We start from the raw sequence: 25,347 nt of genomic DNA, 5'->3' as shown, positions 1-25,347 counted from the left end.
AAACCTACATGGAGCACAACATTAGTTTCTATACAGGTTAAACCTACATGGAGCACAACATTAGTTTCTATACAGGTTAAACCTACATGGAGCACAACATTAGTTTCTATACAGGTTAAACCTACATGGAGCACAACATTAGTTTCTATACAGGTTAAACCTATAGGTTCTATACAGGTTAAACCTACATGGAACACAACATTAGTTTCTATACAGGTTAAACCTACATGGAACACAACATTAGTTTCTATACAGGTTAAACCTACATGGAGCACAACATTAGTTTCTATACAGGTTAAACCTACATGGAGCACAACATTAGTTTCTATACAGGTTAAACCTACATGGAGCACAACATTAGTTTCTATACAGGTTAAACCTACATGGAGCACAACATTAGTTTCTATACAGGTTAAACCTACATGGAGCACAACATTAGTTTCTATACAGGTTAAACCTACATGGAGCACAACATTAGTTTCTATACAGGTTAAACCTACATGGAGCACAACATTAGTTTCTATACAGGTTAAACCTACATGGAGCACAACATTACAGTTTCTATACAGGTTAAACCTACATGGAGCACAACATTACAGTTTCTATACAGGTTAAACCTACATGGAGCAAAACATTACAGTTTCTATACAGGTTAAACCTACATGGAGCACAACATTACAGTTTCTATACAGGTTAAACCTACATGGAGCACAACATTACAGTTTCTATACAGGTTAAACCTACATGGAGCACAGCATTAAAGACCGTTTCATAAAGGTTGAACCTGCATTAAGCAAAAATTAAAGACAGCTTCATACAGGTTGAACCTACATGGAGCACAGCATCCACTTTTGTTGTTGTTTCAGGGGGTGAGTGGTATACAGTAACTGTTGTTTCAGGGGGTGAGGGGTATACAGTAACTGTTGTTTCAGGGGGTAAGTGGTATACAGTAACTGTTGTTGTTTCAGGGGGTGAGGGGTATACAGTAACTGTTGTTGTTGTTTCAGGGGGTGAGTGGTATACAGTAACTGTTGTTTCAGGGGGTGAGGGGTATACAGTAACTGTTGTTTCAGGGGGTGAGGGGTATCCAGTAACTGTTGTTTCAGGAGGTGAGGGGTATACAGTAACTGTTGTTGTTTCAAGGGGTGATGGGTATACAGTAACTGTTGTTTCAGGGGGTGAGTGGTATACAGTAACTGTTGTTTCAGGGGGTGAGGGGTATACAGTAACTGTTGTTTCAGGGGGTAAGTGGTATACAGTAACTGTTGTTGTTTCAGGGGGTGAGGGGTATACAGTAACTGTTGTTGTTGTTTCAGGGGGTGAGTGGTATACAGTAACTGTTGTTTCAGGGGGTGAGGGGTATACAGTAACTGTTGTTTCAGGGGGTGAGGGGTATACAGTAACTGTTGTTTCAGGAGGTGAGGGGTATACAGTAACTGTTGTTGTTTCAAGGGGTGATGGGTATACAGTAACTGTTGTTTCAGGAGGTGAGGGGTATACAGTAACTGTTGTTTCAGGGGGTGAGGGGTATACAGTAACTGTTGTTGTTTCAGGGGGTGAGGGGTATACAGTAACTGTTGTTTCAGGGGGTGAGGGGTATACAGTAACTGTTGTTGTTTCAGGGGGTGAGGGGTATACAGTAACTGTTTTTGTTATTTCAGGGGGTGAGGGGTATACAGTAACTGTTGTTTCAGGGGGTGAGGGGTATACAGTAACTGTTGTTTCAGGGGGTGAGGGGTATACAGTAACTGTTGTTGTTTCAGGAGGTGAGGGGTGTACAGTAACTGTTGTTTCAGGGGGTGAGGGGTATACAGTAACTGTTGTTGTTGTTTCACTAGGTGAGGGGTATACAGTAACTGTTGTTGTTGTTTCAGGGGGTGAGGGTGTATACAGTAACTGTTGTTGTTATTTCAGGAGGTGAGGGGTATACAGTAACTGTTGTTGTTGTTTCAGGGGGTGAGGGGTATACAGTAACTGTTGTTTCAGGAGGTGAGGGATATACAGTAACTGTTGTTTCAGGGGGTGAGGGGTATACAGTATCTGTTGTTTCAGGGGGTGAAGGGTATACAGTATCTGTTGTTTCAGGAGGTGAGGGATATACAGTAACTGTTGTTTCAGGAGGTGAGGGGGTATACAGTAACTGTTGTTTCAGGGGGTGAGGGGTATACAGTACCTGTTGTTTCATGGGGTGAGGGGTATACAGTAACTGTTGTTGTTTCAGGGGGTGAGGGGTATACAGTAACTGTTATTGTTGTTTCAGGGGGTGAGGGGTATACAGTAACTGTTGTTATTTCAGGGGGTGAGGGGTATACAGTAACTGTTGTTTCAGGGGGTGAGGGGTATACAGTAACTGTTGTTTCAGGGGGTGAGGGGTATACAGTAACTGTTGTTTCAGGAGGTGAGGGGGTATACAGTAACTGTTATTGTTGTTTCAGGGGGTGAGGGGTATACAGTAACTGTTGTTGTTGTTTCAGGAGGTGAGGGGTATACAGTAACTGTTGTTGTTTCAGGGGGTGAGGGGTATAATGTAACTGTTGTTGTTGTTTCAGGGGGTGAGGGGTATACAGTAACTGTTGTTTTTGTTTCAGGGGGTGAGGGGTATACAGTAACTGTTGTTTCAGGGGGTGAGGGGTATACAGTAACTGTTGTTTCAGGGGGTGAGGGGTATACAGTAACTGTTATTGTTGTTTCAGGAGGTGAGTGGTATACAGTAACTGTTATTGTTATTTCAGGGGGTGAGGGGGTATACAGTAACTGTTGTTTCAGGGGGTGAGGGGTATACAGTAACTGTTGTTTCAGGGGGTGAGGGGTATACAGTAACTGTTGTTGTTATTTCAGGGGGTGAGGGGTATACAGTAACTGTTGTTGTTTCAGGAGGTGAGGGGTATACAGTAACTGTTGTTTCAGGAGGTGAGGGGTATACAGTAACTGTTGTTGTTTCAAGGGGTGATGGGTATACAGTAACTGTTGTTTCAGGGGGTGAGGGGTATACAGTAACTGTTGTTGTTTCAGGAGGTGAGGGGTATACAGTAACTGTTGTTATTTCAGGAGGTGAGGGGTATACAGTAACTGTTGTTGTTTCAGGAGGTGAGGGGTATACAGTAACTGTTGTTGTTTCAAGGGGTGATGGGTATACAGTAACTGTTGTTTCAGGGGGTGAGGGGTATACAGTAACTGTTGTTGTTTCAGGAGGTGAGGGGTATACAGTAACTGTTTTTGTTTCAAGGGGTGATGGGTATACAGTAACTGTTGTTTCAGGGGGTGAGGGGTATACAGTAACTGTTGTTTCAGGAGGTGAGGGGTATCCAGTAACTGTTATTGTTGTTTCAGGGGGTGAGTGGTATACAGTAACTGTTGTTGTTGTTTCAGGGGGTGAGGGTGTATACAGTAACTGTTGTTGTTATTTCAGGAGGTGAGGGGTATACAGTAACTGTTGTTGTTGTTTCAGGGGGTGAGGGTGTATACAGTAACTGTTATTGTTGTTTCAGGAGGTGAGGGGTATACAATAACTGTTATTGTTGTTTCAGGGGGTGAGGGGTATACAGTGACTGTTATTGTTGTTTCAGGGGGTGAGGGGTATACAGTAACTTTTGTTGTTGTTTCAGGAGGTGAGTGGTATACAGTAACTGTTGTTTCAGGGGGTGAGGGGTATACAGTAACTGTTTTTGTTATTTCAGGGGGTGAGGGGTATACAGTAACTGTTGTTTCAGGGGGTGAGGGGTATACAGTAACTGTTGTTTCAGGGGGTGAGGGGTATACAGTAACTGTTGTTGTTTCAGGAGGTGAGGGGTGTACAGTAACTGTTGTTTCAGGGGGTGAGGGGTATACAGTAACTGTTGTTGTTGTTTCAGGAGGTGAGGGGTATACAGTAACTGTTGTTGTTTCAGGAGGTGAGGGGTATACAGTAACTTTTGTTGTTGTTTCAGGAGGTGAGGGGTATACAGTAACTGTTATTGTTGTTTCAGGGGGTGAGGGGTATACAGTAACTGTTATTGTTGTTTCAGGGGGTGAGGGGTATACAGTAACTTTTGTTGTTGTTTCAGGAGGTGAGTGGTATACAGTAACTGTTGTTTCAGGGGGTGAGGGGTATACAGTAACTGTTTTTGTTATTTCAGGGGGTGAGGGGTATACAGTAACTGTTGTTTCAGGGGATGAGGGGTATACAGTAACTGTTGTTTCAGGGGGTGAGGGGTATACAGTAACTTTTGTTGTTGTTTCAGGAGGTGAGGGGTGTACAGTAACTGTTGTTTCAGGGGGTGAGGGGTATACAGTAACTGTTGTTGTTGTTTCAGGAGGTGAGGGGTATACAGTAACTGTTGTTGTTTCAGGGGGTGAGGGGTATACAGTAACTGTTGTTTCAGGAGGTGAGGGGTATACAGTAACTGTTGTTGTTGTTTCAGGAGGTGAGGGGTATACAGTAACTGTTGTTGTTTTTTCAGGAGGTGAGGGGTATACAGTAACTGTTGTTGTTTCAGGAGGTGAGGGGTATACAGTAACTGTTGTTGTTTCAGGGGGTGAGGGGTATACAGTAACTGTTATTTCAGGAGGTGAGGGGTATACAGTAACTGTTGTTTCAGGGGTGAGGGGTATACAGTAACTGTTGTTTCAGGGGGTGAGGGGTATACAGTAACTGTTGTTTCAGGGGGTGAGGGGTATACAGTAACTGTTATTTCAGGGGGTGAGGGGTATACAGTAACTGTTGGTTCAGTAGGTGAGGGGTATACAGTAACTGTTGTTTCAGGAGGTGAGGGGTATACAGTAACTGTTGTTTCAGGGGGTGAGGGGTATACAGTAACTGTTGTTTCAGGGGGTGAGGGGTATACAGTAACTGTTGTTTCAGGGGGTGAGGGGTATACAGTAACTGTTGTTTCAGGAGGTGAGGGGTATACAGTAACTGTTGTTGTTGTTTCAGGGGGTGAGGGGTATACAGTAACTGTTGTTTCAGGAGGTGAGGGGTATACAGTAACTGTTGTTGTTGTGTCAGGGGGTGAGGGGTATACAGTAACTGTTGTTGTTGTTTCAGGGGGTGAGGGGTATACAGTAACTGTTGTTGTGTCAGGGGGTGAGGGGTATACAGTAACTGTTGTTGTTGTTTCAGGGGGTGAGGGGTATACAGTAACTGTTGTTTCAGGGGGTGAGGGGTATACAGTAACTGTTGTTGTTGTTTCAGGGGGTGAGGGGTATACAGTAACTGTTGTTTCAGGGGGTGAGGGTATACAGTAACTGTTGTTTCAGGGGGTGAGGGTATACAGTAACTGTTGTTTCAGGGGGTGAGGGTATACAGTAACTGTTGTTTCAGGGGGTGAGGGGTATACAGTAACTGTTGTTTCAGGGGGTGAGGGGTATACAGTAACTGTTGTTGTTGTTTCAGGGGGTGAGGGGTATACAGTAACTGTTGTTGTTGTTTCAGGGGGTGAGGGGTATACAGTAACTGTTGTTTCAGGGGTGAGGGGTATACAGTAACTGTTGTTTCAGGGGGTGAGGGGTATACAGTAACTGTTGTTGTTGTTTCAGGGGGTGAGGGTATACAGTAACTGTTGTTTCAGGGGGTGAGGGTATACAGTAACTGTTATTGTTGTTTCAGGGGGTGAGGGTATACAGTAACTGTTGTTTCAGGGGGTGAGGGGTATACAGTAACTGTTGTTGTTTCAGGAGGTGAGGGGTACACAGTAACTGTTGTTGTTGTTTCAGGGGGTGAGGGGTATACAGTAACTGTTGTTTCAGGAGGTGAGGGGTATACAGTAACTGTTATTGTTGTTTCAGGGGGTGAGGGGTATACAGTAACTGTTGTTTCAGGAGGTGAGGGGTATACAGTAACTGTTGTTGTTGTTTCAGGAGGTGAGTGGTATACAGTAACTGTTGTTATTTCAGGGGGTGAGGGGGTATACAGTAACTGTTGTTTCAGGGGGTGAGGGGTATACAGTAACTGTTGTTTCAGGGGGTGAGGGGTATACAGTAACTGTTGTTTCAGGAGGTGAGGGGTATACAGTAACTGTTGTTACAGGGGGTGAGGGGTATACAGTAACTGTTGTTGTTGTTTCAGGGGGTGAGGGGTATACAGTAACTGTTGTTGTTGTTTCAGGGGGTGAGGGGTATACAGTAACTGTTGTTGTTGTTTCAGGAGGTGAGGGGTATACAGTAACTGTTGTTGTTGTTTCAGGGGGTGAGGGGTATACAGTAACTGTTGTTTCAGGAGGTGAGGGGTATACAGTAACTGTTGTTGTTTCAGGGGGTGAGGGGTATACAGTAACTGTTGTTGTGTCAGGGGGTGAGGGGTATACAGTAACTGTTGTTTCAGGAGGTGAGGGATATACAGTAACTGTTGTTTCAGGGGGTGAGGGGTATACAGTAACTGTTGTTTCAGGAGGTGAGGGATATACAGTAACTGTTGTTTCAGGGGGTGAGGGGTATACAGTAACTGTTGTTGTTGTTTCAGGGGGTGAGAGGTATACAGTAACTGTTGTTTCAGGAGGTGAGGGATATACAGTAACTGTTGTTTCAGGGGGTGAGGGGTATACAGTAACTGTTGTTGTTGTTTCAGGGGGTGAGAGGTATACAGTAACTGTTGTTTCAGGAGGTGAGGGGTATACAGTAACTGTTATTGTGTGAGGGGTATACAGTAACTGTTATTGTGTGAGGGGTATACAGTAACTGTTGTTGTGTGAGGGGTATACAGTAACTGTTGTTATTTCAGGGGGTGAGGGGTATACAGTAACTGTTGTTTCAGGGGGTGATGGGTATACAGTAACTGTTATTTCAGGAGGTGAGGGGTATACAGTAACTGTTGTTGTTGTTTCAGGGGGTGAGGGGTATACAGTAACTGTTGTTTCAGGGGGTGAGGGGTATACAGTAACTGTTGTTGTTGTTTCAGGGGGTGAGGGGTATACAGTAACTGTTGTTTCAGGGGGTGAGGGGTATAAAGTAACTGTTGTTGTTATTTCAGGGGGTGGGGGGTATACAGTAACTGTTGTTGTTGTTTCAGGGGGTGAGGGGTATACAGTAACTGTTGTTGTTGTTTCAGGGGATGAGGGGTATACAGTAACTGTTGTTGTTGTTTCAGGAGGTGAGGGGTATACAGTAACTGTTGTTTCAGGAGGTGAGGGATATACAGTAACTGTTGTTGTTGTTTCAGGGGGTGAGGGGTATACAGTAACTGTTGTTGTTGTTTCAGGGGGTGAGGGGTATACAGTAACTGTTGTTGTTGTTTCAGGGGGTGAGGGGTATACAGTAACTGTTGTTTCAGGAGGTGAGGGATATACAGTAACTGTTGTTGTTATTTCAGGAGGTGAGGGGTATACAGTAACTGTTGTTGTTGTTTCAGGGGGTGAGTGGTATACAGTAACTGGGTATAGCATCCTAGGCTGGGATGCAATCTGATCTCTCTTTGTCTGTAATGCACTTTTTAAAGGCAATGTTCCCGTTCACGGAGACCACATTCACTGCATATGTTGGCTCAATCTGAATTTACTTTTATCTGGTGTATTGTCCAAATCGTGATAGGATTGAATCCCGGTCCTATATCGACTGTTGTTGTTTTTGTTAGGGGTTCAGAGGCGAAGCGGGCAAAACCCTCCTATCTCTTGTATTTGTTGGCGTTCCTCACAAGGAACAAATTTGCCTCAAGGACCCATAACGGCCGCCATTTTTTATTTTGTGAAAAACATTTAAAACTCTACTCCTCTGGTACCGAATGACCTATCTGCACGACACTTGATACATGGCATGTATTCACCAAGTTCTCTCAACGCTCAATTGTATTTGAACCAACATAGCCGCTACTGACGCATGTGGGCGTGGTCTAGCATATAAATGCCTATAAATCAGACACAGGTATTCCAGCTGATTTAGATCGACCACACGGTGGCGCTCTAACGGCCACGTTTATCTATTGATCTGTTTGATGAAATTTGGCACACATGCTCAGAGAGATCAGTCTAGTGGGACTATGGTTCAGTTTGGCCGCATGGTGGCGCTGTTGGATAGGAAAAAACATTCATGCAAACTCATTGGCTCATAGCGGCCATATTGTTTCAGGGTGTGAGGGGTATATAGTACCTGGTTAGAGGGACTGTTGTTGTTGTTGCAACTGTTGTTGTTATTGCTGTGAATGTTGTTGTTGATGTTGTTTTTTCAGGGTTTGAGGAATATCCGGTACCTGGGTAAGGGAACCTACATCGACTGCGCCATCACTAACATGACACAGGAAATGACACGTTCGCCCTCCATCCCTGGAGCGCTGCGATTCGCTGTCGTCATCACCGATGGTCACGTGACAGGAAACCCTTGCGGCGGGGTGAAGGTGACGGCAGAGCGGGCGCGCGACGAGGGCATCAGAATGTTTGTGGTCGCGGCAACGAAGAACGTGGACGAGACGGGTCTGAGGGAGATCGCTAACTCTCCGGCCAACGTCTACAGAAGAGACTTCCTGGCTGTCGATCTCAGTGGCAACAGGGCTGTTATACAGCAAGACACTATAGACCGCATCATCAAGACCATGGTAACACACACACACACGGTGGTGATTATGTTCTATAGACTGGTTTTATGTTGAAGTAAATATTTTGTCATTTTCTTTTTACAGACCCATCTGGCCTATCAGGAGGTGAGACTGAAGAGAGAACCACACCATGTTACCATACAAGCAACCTACAATAACCTATTATACATGATTATATACTACTGTAACAGATGCAATAGATGTTGATATTGATACCTGTATACCATATATGTGGTCTCTCTTAGTGCTACAAGGTGAAGTGTCTGGAGACAGTTGGACCTCCTGGTCCCAGTGGACACAGAGGACAGAAGGTACACACACACTGGAGTCCTGGACGGGTCTGTTTTTTTGGCGACTCCCCACGCTGGCCACATCAATTCCGAGTCCCACCCGATATCCGACATCGGGACATAATTTTCTCCGCAAAAACCGACCCACCCGCATAGAATTGTTCCCGAGAGCCGATCCGTTACCCGCCAAAAAACCGTCAATTTATTTAATTGTTTTTATGACTACAGAGTAGTAGACCATTAGGCCACTCCTCTTCCCTGGATGAATTCATTTGTCTGCATGTCTATTCAACATTTATAGAAAAGGAAACCATGCCATGAATTAAGAACGATATCTTTTTATCTTCATAATGTGATGCGCCTTGTGCCAGTAACCGAAAGGTCGCTGGTTCTAATCCCCGAGCCGACTAGGTGAAAAATCTGTCGATGTGCCCTTGAGCAAGGCACTTAACCCTAATTGCTCCTGAAAGTCACTCTGGATAAGAGCGTCTGCTAAATGACTAAAATGTAAATGTAAAATGTAAATCACTTTGAAAAAAGAAAAAATATCCTTCTAATTAGCCTCCTTACCCAATGAAAGCCTGTAGCCGACATAATAAAACAATACCTTTACATTCTATATAGTTTAGATCATCAAATAGTTTAGGCCTGATTAAACTTAAATAAACCAGAACCAAAATCGAATACGCATAAATAGGCTACTCAAACTTTTACCAGTCGCACTGTTTTACCTTCATATATCCTGCATATGGTGTAATGAACGAATGGAATACATCCTGTTTTACCTTCATATAGCCTGCATATGGTGTAATGAACGAATGGAATACATCCTTAAGAGTCTATTGATGCACCCGTGCGTCAATCTAACTAACATAATATAAAAATCCCCATCAAAATCCGTCAGTTTAAGCCAGAGATATCTGTTGTTTTTTGCACGGGCTGCGTCTCAATCCACCACATCCGCCTATGGCAGCAAAAATAGCTCATTTATTTAACTTTTACCAGCCGCACCAGTTTACCTGCGTATGGTGTAATGAACGAAAGCCTGAATTAATGTAATAATTAAGTGATAATTAACTGAATTATTGAAAACAATAGGCCTACCTGGATGCACCTTGTGCAGGCTGTGTATCCAGCTACCATGTTGCTGTCCTTCCAAACTGGGGATTTAACTCACGCAGCACCTGTTTCCACCATGGTGTGGTAAACTGGGGATTTAACTCACGCAGCACCTGTTTCCACCATGGTGTGGTAAACTGGGGATTTAACTCACGCAGCACCTGTTTCCACCATGGTGTGGTAAACTGGGGATTTTAACTCACGCAGCACCTGTTTCCACCATGGTGTGGTAAACTGGGGATTTTAACTCACGCAGCACCTGTTTCCACCATGGTGTGGTAAACTGGGGATTTTAACTCACGCAGCACCTGTTTCCACCATGGTGTGGTAAACTGGGGATTTTAACTCACGCAGCACCTGTTTCCACCATGGTGTGGTAAACTGGGGATTTTAACTCACGCAGCACCTGTTTCCACCATGGTGTGGTAAACTGGGGATTTAACTCACGCAGCACCTGTTTCCACCATGGTGTGGTAAACTGGGGATTTAACTCACGCAGCACCTGTTTCCACCATGGTGTGGTAAACTGGGGATTTAACTCACGCAGCACCTGTTTCCACCATGGTGTGGTAAACTGGGGATTTAACTCACGCAGCACCTGTTTCCAACATGGTGTGGTAAACTGGGGATTTAACTCACGCAGCACCTGTTTCCACCATGGTGTGGTAAACTGGGGATTTTAACTCACGCAGCACCTGTTTCCACCATGGTGTGGTAAACTGGGGGATTTAACTCACGCAGCACCTGTTTCCACCATGGTGTGGTAAACTGGGGATTTTAACTCACGCAGCACCTGTTTCCACCATGGTGTGGTAAACTGGGGATTTAACTCACGCAGCACCTGTTTCCACCATGGTGTGGTAAACTGGGGATTTAACTCACGCAGCACCTGTTTCCACCATGGTGTGGTAAACTGGGGATTTTAACTCACGCAGCACCTGTTTCCACCATGGTGTGGTAAACTGGGGATTTAACTCACGCAGCACCTGTTTCCACCATGGTGTGGTAAACTGGGGGATTTAACTCACGCAGCACCTGTTTCCACCATGGTGTGGTAAACTGGGGATTTAACTCACGCAGCACCTGTTTCCACCATGGTGTGGTAAACTGGGGATTTAACTCACGCAGCACCTGTTTCCACCATGGTGTGGTAAACTGGGGATTTAACTCACGCAGCACCTGTTTCCAACATGGTGTGGTAAACTGGGGATTTAACTCACGCAGCACCTGTTTCCACCATGGTGTGGTAAACTGGGGATTTTAACTCACGCAGCACCTGTTTCCACCATGGTGTGGTAAACTGGGGGATTTAACTCACGCAGCACCTGTTTCCACCATGGTGTGGTAAACTGGGGATTTTAACTCACGCAGCACCTGTTTCCACCATGGTGTGGTAAACTGGGGGATTTAACTCACGCAGCACCTGTTTCCACCATGGTGTGGTAAACTGGGGATTTAACTCACGCAGCACCTGTTTCCACCATGGTGTGGTAAACTGGGGATTTAACTCACGCAGCACCTGTTTCCACCATGGTGTGGTAAACTGGGGATTTAACTCACGCAGCACCTGTTTCCAACATGGTGTGGTAAACTGGGGATTTAACTCACGCAGCACCTGTTTCCACCATGGTGTGGTAAACTGGGGGTTTTAACTCACGCAGCACCTGTTTCCACCATGGTGTGGTAAACTGGGGATTTTAACTCACGCAGCACCTTTTTCCACCATGGTGTGGTAAACTGGGGATTTAACTCACGCAGCACCTGTTTCCACCATGGTGTGGTAAACTGGGGATTTAACTCACGCAGCACCTGTTTCCACCATGGTGTGGTAAACTGGGGATTTAACTCACGCATCACCTGTTTCCACCATGGTGTGGTAAACTGGGGATTTAACTCACGCAGCACCTGTTTCCACCATGGTGTGGTAAACTGGGGATTTTAACTCACGCAGCACCTGTTTCCACCATGGTGTGGTAAACTGGGGGATTTAACTCACGCAGCACCTGTTTCCACCATGGTGTGGTAAACTGGGGATTTTAACTCACGCAGCACCTGTTTCCACCATGGTGTGGTAAACTGGGGATTTAACTCACGCAGCACCTGTTTCCACCATGGTGTGGTAAACTGGGGATTTAACTCACGCAGCACCTGTTTCCACCATGGTGTGGTAAACTGGGGATTTAACTCACGCAGCACCTGTTTCCACCATGGTGTGGTAAACTGGGGATTTAACTCACGCAGCACCTGTTTCCAACATGGTGTGGTAAACTGGGGATTTAACTCACGCAGCACCTGTTTCCACCATGGTGTGGTAAACTGGGGATTTAACTCACGCAGCACCTGTTTCCACCATGGTGTGGTAAACTGGGGATTTAACTCACGCAGCACCTGTTTCCAACATGGTGTGGTAAACTGGGGATTTAACTCACGCAGCACCTGTTTCCACCATGGTGTGGTAAACTGGGGGTTTTAACTCACGCAGCACCTGTTTCCACCATGGTGTGGTAAACTGGGGATTTAACTCACGCAGCACCTGTTTCCACCATGGTGTGGTAAACTGGGGATTTAACTCACGCATCACCTGTTTCCACCATGGTGTGGTAAACTGGGGGTTTTAACTCACGCAGCACCTGTTTCCACCATGGTGTGGTAAACTGGGGATTTAACTCACGCAGCACCTGTTTCCACCATGGTGTGGTAAACTGGGGATTTAACTCACGCAGCACCTGTTTCCACCATGGTGTGGTAAACTGGGGATTTAACTCACGCAGCACCTGTTTCCACCATGGTGTGGTAAACTGGGGGATTTAACTCACGCAGCACCTGTTTCCAACATGGTGTGGTAAACTGGGGATTTAACTCACGCAGCACCTGTTTCCACCATGGTGTGGTAAACTGGGGATTTAACTCACGCAGCACCTGTTTCCACCATGGTGTGGTAAACTGGGGATTTAACTCACGCAGCACCTGTTTCCACCATGGTGTGGTAAACTGGGGATTTAACTCACGCATCACCTGTTTCCACCATGGTGTGGTAAACTGGGGATTTAACTCACGCAGCACCTGTTTCCAACATGGTGTGGTAAACTGGGGATTTAACTCACGCAGCACCTGTTTCCACCATGGTGTTGTAGCCTAGTCCCTGTTTTTTGTTTCTCTGGTTAGGTCTACGTTAGACATTTTCGCTTGAGCCAGGCTATCCAGGGAAATATTCTTACGTGAGGAGAGGGAACATAAGCTCTGTGCGTGGACAAATTAGAAAGCTTCAGCACCACACAAATAATGGACAGTCACCTGCTCCACTCTCGCTGCGTTGCGTGGCTGGTGGCCTAGGTTATGTCTCACAGTGGAATTATCAACACAATGCAACACAACAAGCTCCCGGGATTGTAAAAAGTGTATTATCTTGATTTAAAATGTTTCCGACCGCAATGTAATTGTTCTGAACCGCGAGCCGACCCAGGGGTTGAAAGAATGTTTTCATTCCAACCCGCCAGTTCATTTTTTTTGCACCTCACCCGCGGGAAACTGTGAGTATTGGACCCCGATGCAGGACTCTAACACACACACACACACACACACACACACGCGCACACACACACACACACACACACACACACACACGCGCACACACACACACACACACACTTGTTCTGACTCTGTTGCGCGTTACAGGGAGTGAAAGGAGACAACGGCGACCCCGGTCCTAAAGGTGAGAGGGGAAGACAGGGCGACCCCGGCATCGAGGGTCCCATCGGTCAACCAGGTGTCAAGGTAAGTCTCCAGGCTCCTCCCATTCACACACAGTACCCTTAACAATGTCTTTAAATCCACTACCCTTAACAATGTCTTTAAATCCACTACCCTTAACAATGTCTTTAAATCCACTACCCTTAACAATGTCTTTAAATCCACTACCCTTAACAATGTCTTTAAATCCACTACCCTTAACAATGTCTTTAAATCCACTACCCTTAACAATGTCTTTAAATCCACTACCCTTAACAATGTCTTTAAATCCACTACCCTTAACAATGTCTTTAAATCCACTACCCTTAACAATGTCTTTAAATCCACTACCCTTAACAATGTCTTTAAATCCACTACCCTTAACAATGTCTTTAAATCCACAACAGGTAATAATGTATGGAAAAGCTACAGATGTGGCTACTAGTGATAATGTCTTTATATGTAGTGACACAACCAGTGATACTGTATGTCGCTGTGTGTTTGTAGTGATGACTGACTGGTTCTTTCTTCTCTTGTGCTTCTATAGGGTGAAATAGGTCTCAAAGGTGAAAAGGTGAGGTCAATATTTATTATCCATTGATTATCTATTGGTAGTTGGTGATCAGACCTGCTCATCCTGGGACTGAAGCGCAGGGGGTTGGTGGTACCTTAATAGGGGAGGACGGGCTGGTGGTAATGGCTGGAGTGGAATAGGTGGAAGGGTTGGGGAGGACGGGCTGGTGGTAATGGCTGGAGTGGAATAGGTGGAAGGGTTGGGGAGGACGGGCTGGTGGTAATGGCTGGAGTGGAATAGGTGGAAGGGTTGGGGAGGACGGGCTGGTGGTAATGGCTGGAGTGGAATAGGTGGAATGGGATCAGACACATCTAACACATGGTCTCCAGGTCCATTCCATTTGCTTCGTTCCAGCCATTATTGTGAGCCGTCCTCCCCTCAGCAGCCTCCACTGGACTGAAGGTAGTCAAGATGATAGGTTATGGATTATTGCTGTGTGTTTTCAGGGGGAGCTAGGAGCTGATGGGATGAAGGGTGTGGCCGGCCTCGCTGGACGCAACGGGACAGACGGACAGAAGGGGAAGATCGGACGCATCGGCGCTCCCGGCTGCAAAGGAGACCCCGGAGACAGGGTAAGGCCTCCTCACAGTGTGTGTGATATATTTACGTGTGTGTGATATATTTACATGTGTGTGTGATATATTTACGTGTGTGTGTGATATATTTACATCATGTGTGTCTCTGGCAGGGTCCTGATGGTCACTCAGGAGACGCGGGCGATGGTGGTCTTCCTGGAACGGACGGAGAGAAGGTACAGGAAATACATTCACTATACAATTACCATATATAATTACCATAACAATATAATTACCATACAATTACCATATAATTAATATACAATTACCATATAATCACTATACAATTACCATATAATCACTATACAATTACCATATATAATTACCATATAATTAATATACAATTACCATATAATCACTATACAATTACCATATATAATCACTATACAGCCACCCCTACAATCACTATACAACCACCCCTTCAATCACTATACAACCACCCCTACAATCACTATACAACCACCCCTTATAATCACTATACAACCACCCCTACAATCACTATTACAACCACCCCTACAATCACTGTACAACCACCACTACAATAATTCTACAATCACTATACAACCACCCCTACCATCAGTATACAACCACCCCTACAATCACTATACAACCACCCCTACAATCACTATACAACCAGCCCTACAATCACTATACAACCACCCCTACAATCCCTATACAACCACCCCTATAATTACTATACAACCACCCCTACAATCAATATACAACCACTTTTACAATCACTATACAACCACCCCTACATCACTATACAACCACCCCTACAATCGCTATACAACCACCCCTACATTCGCTATACAACCACCCCTACAAGCACTATACAACCACCACTATAATCACTATACAACCACCACTACAATCACTATACAACCACCCCTACAATCATTATACAACCACCCCTACAATCCCTATACAACCACCCCTACAATCACTATACAACCACCCCTACAATCAATATACAACCACCCCTACAATCACAATACAACCACCCCTACAATCACTATTACAACCACCCCTTACAATCACAATACAACCACCCCTACAATCACTATTACAACCACCCCTACAATCACTATAAAACCACCCATACAATAACTATACAACCACCACTACAATAATTATACAACCACCCCTACCATCACTATAAAATCACCCCTACCATCACTATACAACCACCCCTACAATCACTATACAACCACCCCTACAATCACTATACAACCACCACTATAATTACTATACAATCACTATACAACCAGCCCTACCATCACTATACAACCACCCCTACCATCACTATACAACCATCCCTATAATCATTATACAACCACTCCTACAATCACTATATAACCACCCCTACAATCAATATACAACCACCCCTACAATCACTATTAAACCACTCCTACAATCACTATACAACCACCCCTACAATCACTATAAAACCACCCCTACAATCACTATACAACCACCCCTACAATCACTATACAACCACCCCTACAATCACTATACAACCACCCCTATAATCATTATACAACCACCCCTACAATCACTATACCACCACCCCTACAATCACAATACCACCACCCTTACAATCACTATACAACCACGCCTACCATCACTATACAACCACCCCTATAATCACTATACAACCACCTTTACAATCACTATACAATCACACCTACCATCACTATACAATCACCCCTACCATCACTATACAACCACCCCTTACAATCACTATACAACCACCCCTATAATCATTATACAACCACACCTACAATCACTATACAACCACCCCTATAATCATTATACAACCACCCCTACAATCAATATACAACCACCCCTACAATCACTGTACAACCACCCTTACAATCACTATACAACCACCCCTACCTTCACTATACAACCACCCCTACAATCAATATAAAACCACCCCTACAATCACTATACAACCACCCCTACAATCACTATACAACCACCCTTACAATCACTATACAACCACCCCTACAATCAATATAAAACCACCCCTACAATCACTTTACAACCACCCTTACAATCACTATACAACCACCCCTACAATCAATATAAAACCACCCCTACAATCACTATACAACCACCCCTACAATCACTATACAACCACCCCTACAATCACTATACAACCTCCACGATTACTACTATACAATCACTATACAACCAGCCCTACCATCACTATACAACCACCCCTACCATCACTATACAACCATCCCTATAATCATTATACAACCACCCCTACAATCACTATACAACCACTCCTACAATCACTATACAACCACCCCTACAATCACTATACAACTACCCTTACAATAGCTATACAACCACCCCTACAATCGCTATACAACCACCCCTATAATCACTATACAACCACCCCTACAATCACTATACAACCACCCCTAAAATCACTATACAACTACCCCTACAATCACTATACAACCACCCCTATAATCATTATACAACCACCCCTACAATCACTATACAACAACCCCTACAATCACTATATAACCACCCCTACAATCATTATACAACCACCTCTACAATTACTATACAACCACCCCTACAATAATTATACAACCACCCCTACAATCACTATACAACCACCCCTACAATCACTATTAAACCACCCCTACAATCACTATACAACCACCCCTACAATCACTATAAAACCACCCCTGCAATCACTATACAACCACCCCTACAATCACTATACAACCTCCCCTACAATCACTATACAACCACCCCTATAATCATTATACAACCACCCCTACAATCACTATACCACCACCCCTACAATCACAATACCACCACCCTTACAATCACTATACAACCACGCCTACCATCACTATACAACCACCCCTATAATCACTATACAACCACCTTTACAATCACTATACAATCACCGCTACCATCACTATACAATCACCCCTACCATCACTATACAACCACCCCTTACAATCACTATATAACCACCCCTATAATCATTATACAACCACCCCTACAATCACTATACAACCACCCCTATAATCACTATACAACCACCCCTACAATCACTATACAACCACCCCTACAATCACTTTACAACCTCCCTTACAATCACTTTACAACCTCCCTTACAATCACTATACAACCACCCCTACAATCACTATAAAACCACCCCTATAATCACTATACAACCACCCCTACAATCACTATACAACCACCCCTATAATCATTATACAACCACCCCTACAATCACTATACCACCACCCCTACAATCACAATACCACCACCCTTACAATCACTATACAATCACCCTTACCATCAATATACAACCACCCCTACAATCACTGTACAACCACCCTTACAATCACTATACAACCACCCATACCATCACTATACAACCACCCCTACAATCAATGTAAAACCACCCATACAATCACTATACAACCACCCCTACAATCACTATACAACCACCCCTACAATCACTGTACAACCACCCTTACAATCACTATACAACCACCCCTACAATCACTATACAACCACCCCTACAATCACTATACAATCACCCTTACAATCACTATACAACCACCCCTACAATCACTATACAACCACCCTTACAATTACTATACAACCACCCCTATAATCACTATACAACCACCCCTATAATCATTATACAACCACCCCTACAATCACTGTACAACCACCCTTACAATCACTATACAACCACCCCTACAATCACTATACAACCACCCCTACAATCACTATACAACCACCCTTACAATCCCTATACAACCACCCCTACAATCACTATACAACCACCCTTACAATTACTATACAACCACCCCTACCATCACTATACAACCACCCCTACAATCACTATACAACCACCCCTACCATCACTATACAACCACCCCTACAATCACTATACAACCACCCCTACAATCACTATACAACCACCCCTACAATCACTATACAACCACCCCTACAATCACTTTACAACCACCCTTACAATCATTATACAACCACCCCTACAATCACTATACATCCACCCTTACAATCACTATACAACCACCCCTACAATCACTATACAACCACCCTTACAATTACTATACAACCACCCCTACCATCACTATACAACTACCCCTACAATCACTATACAACCACCCTTACAATCACTATACAACCACCCCTACAATTACTATACAACCACCCTTACAATTACTATACAACCACCCCTACCATCACTATACAACCACCCTTACCATCACTATACAACCACCCTTACAATCATTATACAACCACCCCTACAATCACTATACAACCACCCCTACCATCAATATAAAACCACCCCTACAATCACTATACAACCACCCCTACAATCACTATACAAACACCCCTACAATCACTGTACAACCACCCTTACAATCACTATACAACCACCCCTACAATCACTATACAACCACCCCTACAATCACTATACAACCACCCTTACAATCACTATACAACCACCCCTACAATCATTATCCAACACCCTTACAATTACTATACAACCACCCCTACCATCACTATACAACCACCCCTACAATCACTATACAACCACCCCTACAATTACTATACAACCACCCCTACAATCACTATACAACCACCCCTATAATCACTATCACTATACAACCACACAACCACCCCTACAATCACTATACAACCACACCTACAATCACTATACAACCACCCCTACAATCACTGTACAACCACCCTTACAATCACTATACAACCACCCCTACAATCACTATACAACCACCCCTACAATCACTATACAACCACCCCTACCATCACTATACAACCACCCCTACAATCACTATACAACCACCCCTACAATCACTGTACAACCACCCTTACAATCACTATACAACCACCCCTACAATCACTGTACAACCACCCTTACAATCACTATACAACCACCCCTACAATCACTATACAACCACCCCTACAATCACTATACAACCACCCTTACAATCACTATACAACCACCCCTACCATCACTATACAACCACCCCTACCATCACTATACAACCACCTATACAATCACATAATCACCGTACAATCACCTGTAAAATCACTATATGATCACTAATCATTGTGTTTGTGTCTCCAGGGAGATCCCGGTCGCCCAGGAAGAGCAGGCCCCCTCGGCCCGGTGGGAGACGCTGGACCTAAGGTACACAGCTGACCCCTGACCCTCCGACTGTTCCTACCTGACCTTTGTGCTCTTCTTTGGTCATTGTGTCAGGGACCCTGATAGAACAATTAGAGGTCATGGGTTAAAGGTTATATAGGTCATGGGTTATAGGCCATGGGTTATAGGCCATGGGTTAGAGATCGGGTTTAAAGGTCATGGGTTATTGGTTAAAGGTTATGGTTAATAGGTCAGTTTTAAAGGTCATGGGTTATTGGTTAAAGGTTATGGTTAATAGGTCAGGTTTAAAGGTCATGGGTTATTGGTTAAAGGTTATGGTTAATAGGTCAGTTTTAAAGTTCATGGGTTATAAGTCAGGGTTAGAGATCGGGGTTAGAGATCAGGGTTATAGGTCAGGGTTATAGGTCAGGGTTATAGGTCAGGGTTATAGGTCAGGGTTAGAGGTCAGGGTTAGAGGTCAGGGTTATAGGTCAGGGTTATAGGTCAGGGTTATAGGTCAGGGTTATAGGTCAGGGTTATAGGTCGGGGTTATAGGTCAGGGTTATAGGTCAGGGTTAGAGGTCAGGGTTAGAGGTCAGGGTTATAGGTCGGGGTTAGAGGTCGGGGTTAGAGATCAGGGTTATAGGTCAGGGTTATAGGTCAGGGTTAGAGATCGGGGTTATAGGTCAGGGTTAGAGGTCAGGGTTATAGGTCGGGGTTATAGGTCGGGGTTAGAGATCGGGGTTAGAGATCAGGGTTATAGGTCAGGGTTATAGGTCAGGGTTATAGGTCAGGGTTATAGGTCAGGGTTAGAGGTCAGGGTTATAGGTCAGGGTTATAGGTCAGGGTTATAGGTCAGGGTTAGAGGTCAGGGTTATAGGTCAGGGTTAGAGATCGGGGTTAGAGGTCGGGGTTAGAGATCAGGGTTAGAGGTCGGGGTTAGAGATCGGGGTTAGAGGTCGGGGTTAGAGATCAGGGTTAGAGGTCAGGGTTAGAGGTCAGGGTTAGAGGTCAGGGTTAGAGGTCAGGGTTATAGGTCAGGGTTAGAGATCAGGGTTAGAGATCAGGGTTAGAGGTCAGGGTTAGAGGTCGGGGTTAGAGGTCGGGGTTAGAGGTCAGGGTTAGAGGTCGGGGTTAGAGGTCAGGGTTAGAGGTCAGGGTTAGAGGTCAGGGTTAGAGGTCAGGGTTATAGGTCAGGGTTAGAGATCAGGGTTAGAGGTCAGGGTTAGATGTGTTAAAGGCTTGGTCGTTTCTAGGTTTTTGGGAGCCCTAAGTAAGATTTGGTTGGGGGGCCCCCCCACCTCACAGGGAAAACATTTTATTGACCCCCCTGCAATTCTACACATTTTACCATGGGGTTGAGAGAAAAATGTGCACGTTTAAAGCTAATTTCCTGCTATTCTGCACATTTTGCCATGACAGTTGTCATGTTAGTATGATATCTGAGTGAGAGTGACTAACAGAATCAATGTGGGCCCCCTGGAGGTGAGGGCCCCTGGGCACGTGCCCAGCATGCCTGGTCAATGTGGGCCCTCTGGAGGGTGAGGGCACCTGGGCACGTGCCCAGCATGCCTGGTCAATGTGGGCCCTCTGGAGGGTGAGGGCCCCTGGGCACGTGCCCAGCATGCCTGGCCAATGTGGGCCCTCTGGGGGTGAGGGCACCTGGGCACGTGCCCAGCATGCCTGGTCAATGTGGGCCCTCTGGAGGTGAGGGCTCCTGGGCACGTGCCCAGCATGCCTGGTCAATGTGGGCCCTCTGGAGGTGAGGGCTCCTGGGCACGTGCCCAGCATGCCTGGTCAATGTGGGCCCTCTGGAGGTGAGGGCTCCTGGGCACGTGCCCAGCATGCCTGGTCAATGTGAGCCCTCTGGAGGTGAGGGCTCCTGGGCACGTGCCCAGCATGCCTGGTCAATGTGGGCCCTCTGGAGGTGAGGGCCCCTGGGCACGTGCCCAGCATGCCTGGTCAATGTGAGCCCCCTGGAGGTGAGGGCCCCTGGGCACGTGCCCAGCATGCCTGGTCAATGTGGGCCCCCTGGAGGTGAGGGCACCTGGGCACGTGCCCAGCATGCCTGGTCAATGTGGGCCCTCTGGGGGTGAGGGCACCTGGGCACGTGCCTAGCATGCCTGGTCAATGTGGGCCCTCTGGAGGTGAGGGCCCCTGGGCACGTGCCCAGCATGCCTGGTCAATGTGAGCCCCCTGGAGGTGAGGGCCCCTGGGCACGTGCCCAGCATGCCTGGTCAATGTGGGCCCCCTGGAGGTGAGGGCACCTGGGCACGTGCCCAGCATGCCTGGTCAATGTGGGCCCTCTGGGGGTGAGGGCACCTGGGCACGTGCCTAGCATGCCTGGTCAATGTGGGCCCCCTGGAGGTGAGGGCACCTGGGCACGTGCCTTGTGCCCGGTCAATAATTCGGCCATGATCACTACAAGGTTTAGACTGATTGACCTAGCAATCTATAAAATGTTAGCTGACATGGGCTAATTGAGTGACTGACAGTGACAGACAAAACAATAGAAAAATTGCTGATGCACAACCAAGTTTCAAAATGGCACCTTGTGTATTCTACTATTCTACCTCTCAACAGTGAGCTGAGACCCCGACTGACTTCCTTTCCTTCTCTTTTTTGGGGGGCCCTTTTCAAGTGGACATGGGGCCCTAAGCAGCCGCTTAGAAACAGCACTGGTTAATGGTCATGGGCTAGAGGCCAGGCTTAAAGGTCAGAGTTCTAGGTCATGGGTTAAAGGTTAAATAACCCTGTTGTTGTCTTCCTTCTCCTCAGGGTGAGAGAGGGAGTCCCGGCTCGCCTGGCTTCCCTGGAGCCAAAGGAATACCAGTAAGAATCTCTACCCCACACACACTCAGCACTCTACCTGTCCTATATATACACTACCGTTCAAAAGTTTGGGGTCACTTAGAAATGTCCTTGTTTTCAAAAGAAAAGCAATTTTTTTTTCCATTAAAATAACATCAAATTGATCAGAAATACAGTGTAGACATTGTTAATGTTGTAAATGGCTAAACCCAATTATGTTAGCACAGCTGAAAACTGTTGTGCTGATTAAAGAAGCAATAAAACTGGCCTTATTGAGACTAGTTGAGTATCTGGAGCATCAGCAATTGTGGGTTCGATTACAGGCTCAAAATGGCCAGAAACAAAAACCTAATTGCTCCTGTAAGTCGCTCTGGATAAGAGCGTCTGCTAAATGACTAAAATATAAAATGTATAATACACTGTGGCTCACGTGTGTGTGTGTGTGTGTGTGTGTGTGTGTGTGTGTTCTCGTTTTCTAGGGAACCGCTGGAGGCCCGGGAGTCAATGGAGAACTGGTGAGAAGCTATGCATAACGTCACACACAATGAGCTCTATATACATTCGAGACTATACCTCCTATATTAATATGCCCTTTCTATAGGCCTACTCTTTACAACAGGAGTATAGCCTACCTGGCTGGCATGAAAATGAACCAAGGGAAAAGCGTACTCCATTCGCAATTTAAGTGCATAGATGACGTATTTTTTCCCCTGCCCGTTTCGAGACAGGTGCATGATAATGATCCATTCTAAATCAAAACAAATTTCACTCATATATTATTTAGTATAATGTAAAGACAAGATTAAATAAAGAATAGTCTGATGGGTAACAATATTAGCCTATCACTTGTGAATTATATATTATCACTTGTGAATGAAGCCCAGCGTAAAAACAAAGCCTTTTCTTTCTCTACTTTTCCAAATCATAGTCCACACCTCATGAAGCCTAGCCCATAGGCCTATATGTTTTGTTAAGGTTTGTATCACAACTAAACTGGCCAAATAACTTCTTAAAATGAAGCACATTAATCCGCTTTACAAGGGGTGTAGAGCCTAACTGGCATACATAAGCAGCGGGTGAGTTTCAAGTTTGGGGAAGATCATTTTCACCATAAAAATGCACCTTTATAATAAAAGCATTACATGCATAATCACATTTGCAGTCACTTTTGATAATGGTGTTTTCCCGCTAATGGAACATTCACGCTTATAGCCTACTGCCATGTGGGCGCATTGCTGCACTTATAAATGTGAAGAAATAGCCTAATAGTTTATCAACATTTTAAGCTAAACGTTCTGATCTGTTGCGTCAGCCACATTGCGTAAAAAGGTTTTTTGCTGCTAGTGGTTGTATTAATTTGGGATCTATCGCATCCCACAACTGTCCCAGACTATGTTTTGAATAATTATTTATTGCACAGAATAGAATAGGTCAACTTTTGTTCTATGGGGGATAGTAGATTGACATAGGCTAGTGCTTTTGCTGTTCGTTAGGCCTACTCAGCTTGTTAACTGACGAAAAGTAAATGTGGACAGTTCTTCCAATATCTTCAATATGCACCTCGGAATTGGATAAGGACTCACGCAGTTGCGTTCCTGATGTGTCTGTCTTCACTTGTAGCCTGTGAGAAAGACCCAATCACGCGATGGAGAGCCATGTGAGTGAGAGGTGATTCTGAACGCGCAGCACTCAGGGAGACGGGCACAACGGCCACTGGCCACAAAAGGCATGGATTTTTTTAGGGTGCATTATGGTCACACAAAGGGGATGCCACCGGGAAATTCGAGGCATTATCAAGTGCTTGTCAAATTGTGAATGAGAGACTGATGAAGTGTGTGCAGCCTGCGCAAAAAATAAAGCAGACCCTCATGCCTTTCATGCAACTTTTTTCAAATCATCATTAGAGTTGCATCATGCAGCCTTACAATGTATTAAAAATCTAAACATACGGCCCAACGTTTGTAGAACAACAAAAGTTACATTAATAACTCTAAATTCAGCATATAGGAGGACCTGTTTCTTTGTTAACCGCTCAACACAGAATAGCCGCACATTCGCACTCCCTCAAATCGTTTGGAGAAAATATCCTTTCTATTTTATTCAGCTAGGTTCAATTGTTTTCTTCATACTATAAAATAATATAAAATAATGCCACGAAATTCTAAGCTAATCTTGTCTGCTAAATGAACTAGTGTAGCCCACAGCCACATGGCATGGCCAGATCAGGACCTAACATAAGGACAACTCAGAGGATGCTATTCTGTTCTTCTGAAATAGACTACATTTTCTTCATATCATGTTTCTTTAGACCTGTCTAAAATAAATAATGGATTCATTGTGAAGGTTTAGGCTATATTACATGGATTTATTATACTTTTAAAATGTAGATGTTCCAAAGGTCTGCATCAGTGGCTTGTAGGCTATGAGTGGAAGCCAGGAGATGCTAAATGTGTTTATGTTTATTAACGGTCAATTACCGTGGAGACCGGCAGTTATTTGCTTGACAATCACCGGGTGACGACATATCGTGACCACCACAGCCCTACTGACCTCCTCCCTAT

At 45.0% G+C, this 25,347-nt stretch overlaps 1 protein-coding gene across 4 annotated transcripts in view; it reads left to right on the top strand.

Moving 5' to 3' along the window:
* Positions 1 to 25,347, top strand: part of LOC121535546 (collagen alpha-2(VI) chain) — a 47,311-nt gene that overhangs the window by 5,534 nt on the left and 16,430 nt on the right. For all 4 annotated transcript variants that reach the window (XR_006657180.1, XM_045205912.1, XM_045205911.1 and 1 more), the window contains exons 5-14: positions 8,135 to 8,497; positions 8,582 to 8,602; positions 8,743 to 8,808; positions 13,582 to 13,680; positions 14,183 to 14,209; positions 14,656 to 14,781; positions 14,898 to 14,960; positions 19,955 to 20,017; positions 22,754 to 22,807; positions 23,266 to 23,301. Coding sequence is in view for 3 of the 4 variants with exons in the window: in XM_045205912.1 (XP_045061847.1) it covers positions 8,135 to 8,497; positions 8,582 to 8,602; positions 8,743 to 8,808; positions 13,582 to 13,680; positions 14,183 to 14,209; positions 14,656 to 14,781; positions 14,898 to 14,960; positions 19,955 to 20,017; positions 22,754 to 22,807; positions 23,266 to 23,301 (918 nt within the window). In the remaining variant the exon portion in view is untranslated. The remainder of the gene's footprint in view (positions 1 to 8,134; positions 8,498 to 8,581; positions 8,603 to 8,742; positions 8,809 to 13,581; positions 13,681 to 14,182; positions 14,210 to 14,655; positions 14,782 to 14,897; positions 14,961 to 19,954; positions 20,018 to 22,753; positions 22,808 to 23,265; positions 23,302 to 25,347) is intronic.

Source organism: Coregonus clupeaformis, chromosome 21 (genome assembly GCF_020615455.1).
Source record: "Coregonus clupeaformis isolate EN_2021a chromosome 21, ASM2061545v1, whole genome shotgun sequence".
NCBI lineage: Eukaryota > Metazoa > Chordata > Actinopteri > Salmoniformes > Salmonidae > Coregonus > Coregonus clupeaformis.
Note: the sequence above shows the minus strand (reverse complement) of the source record. Positions and strands in the feature narration are given on the sequence as shown.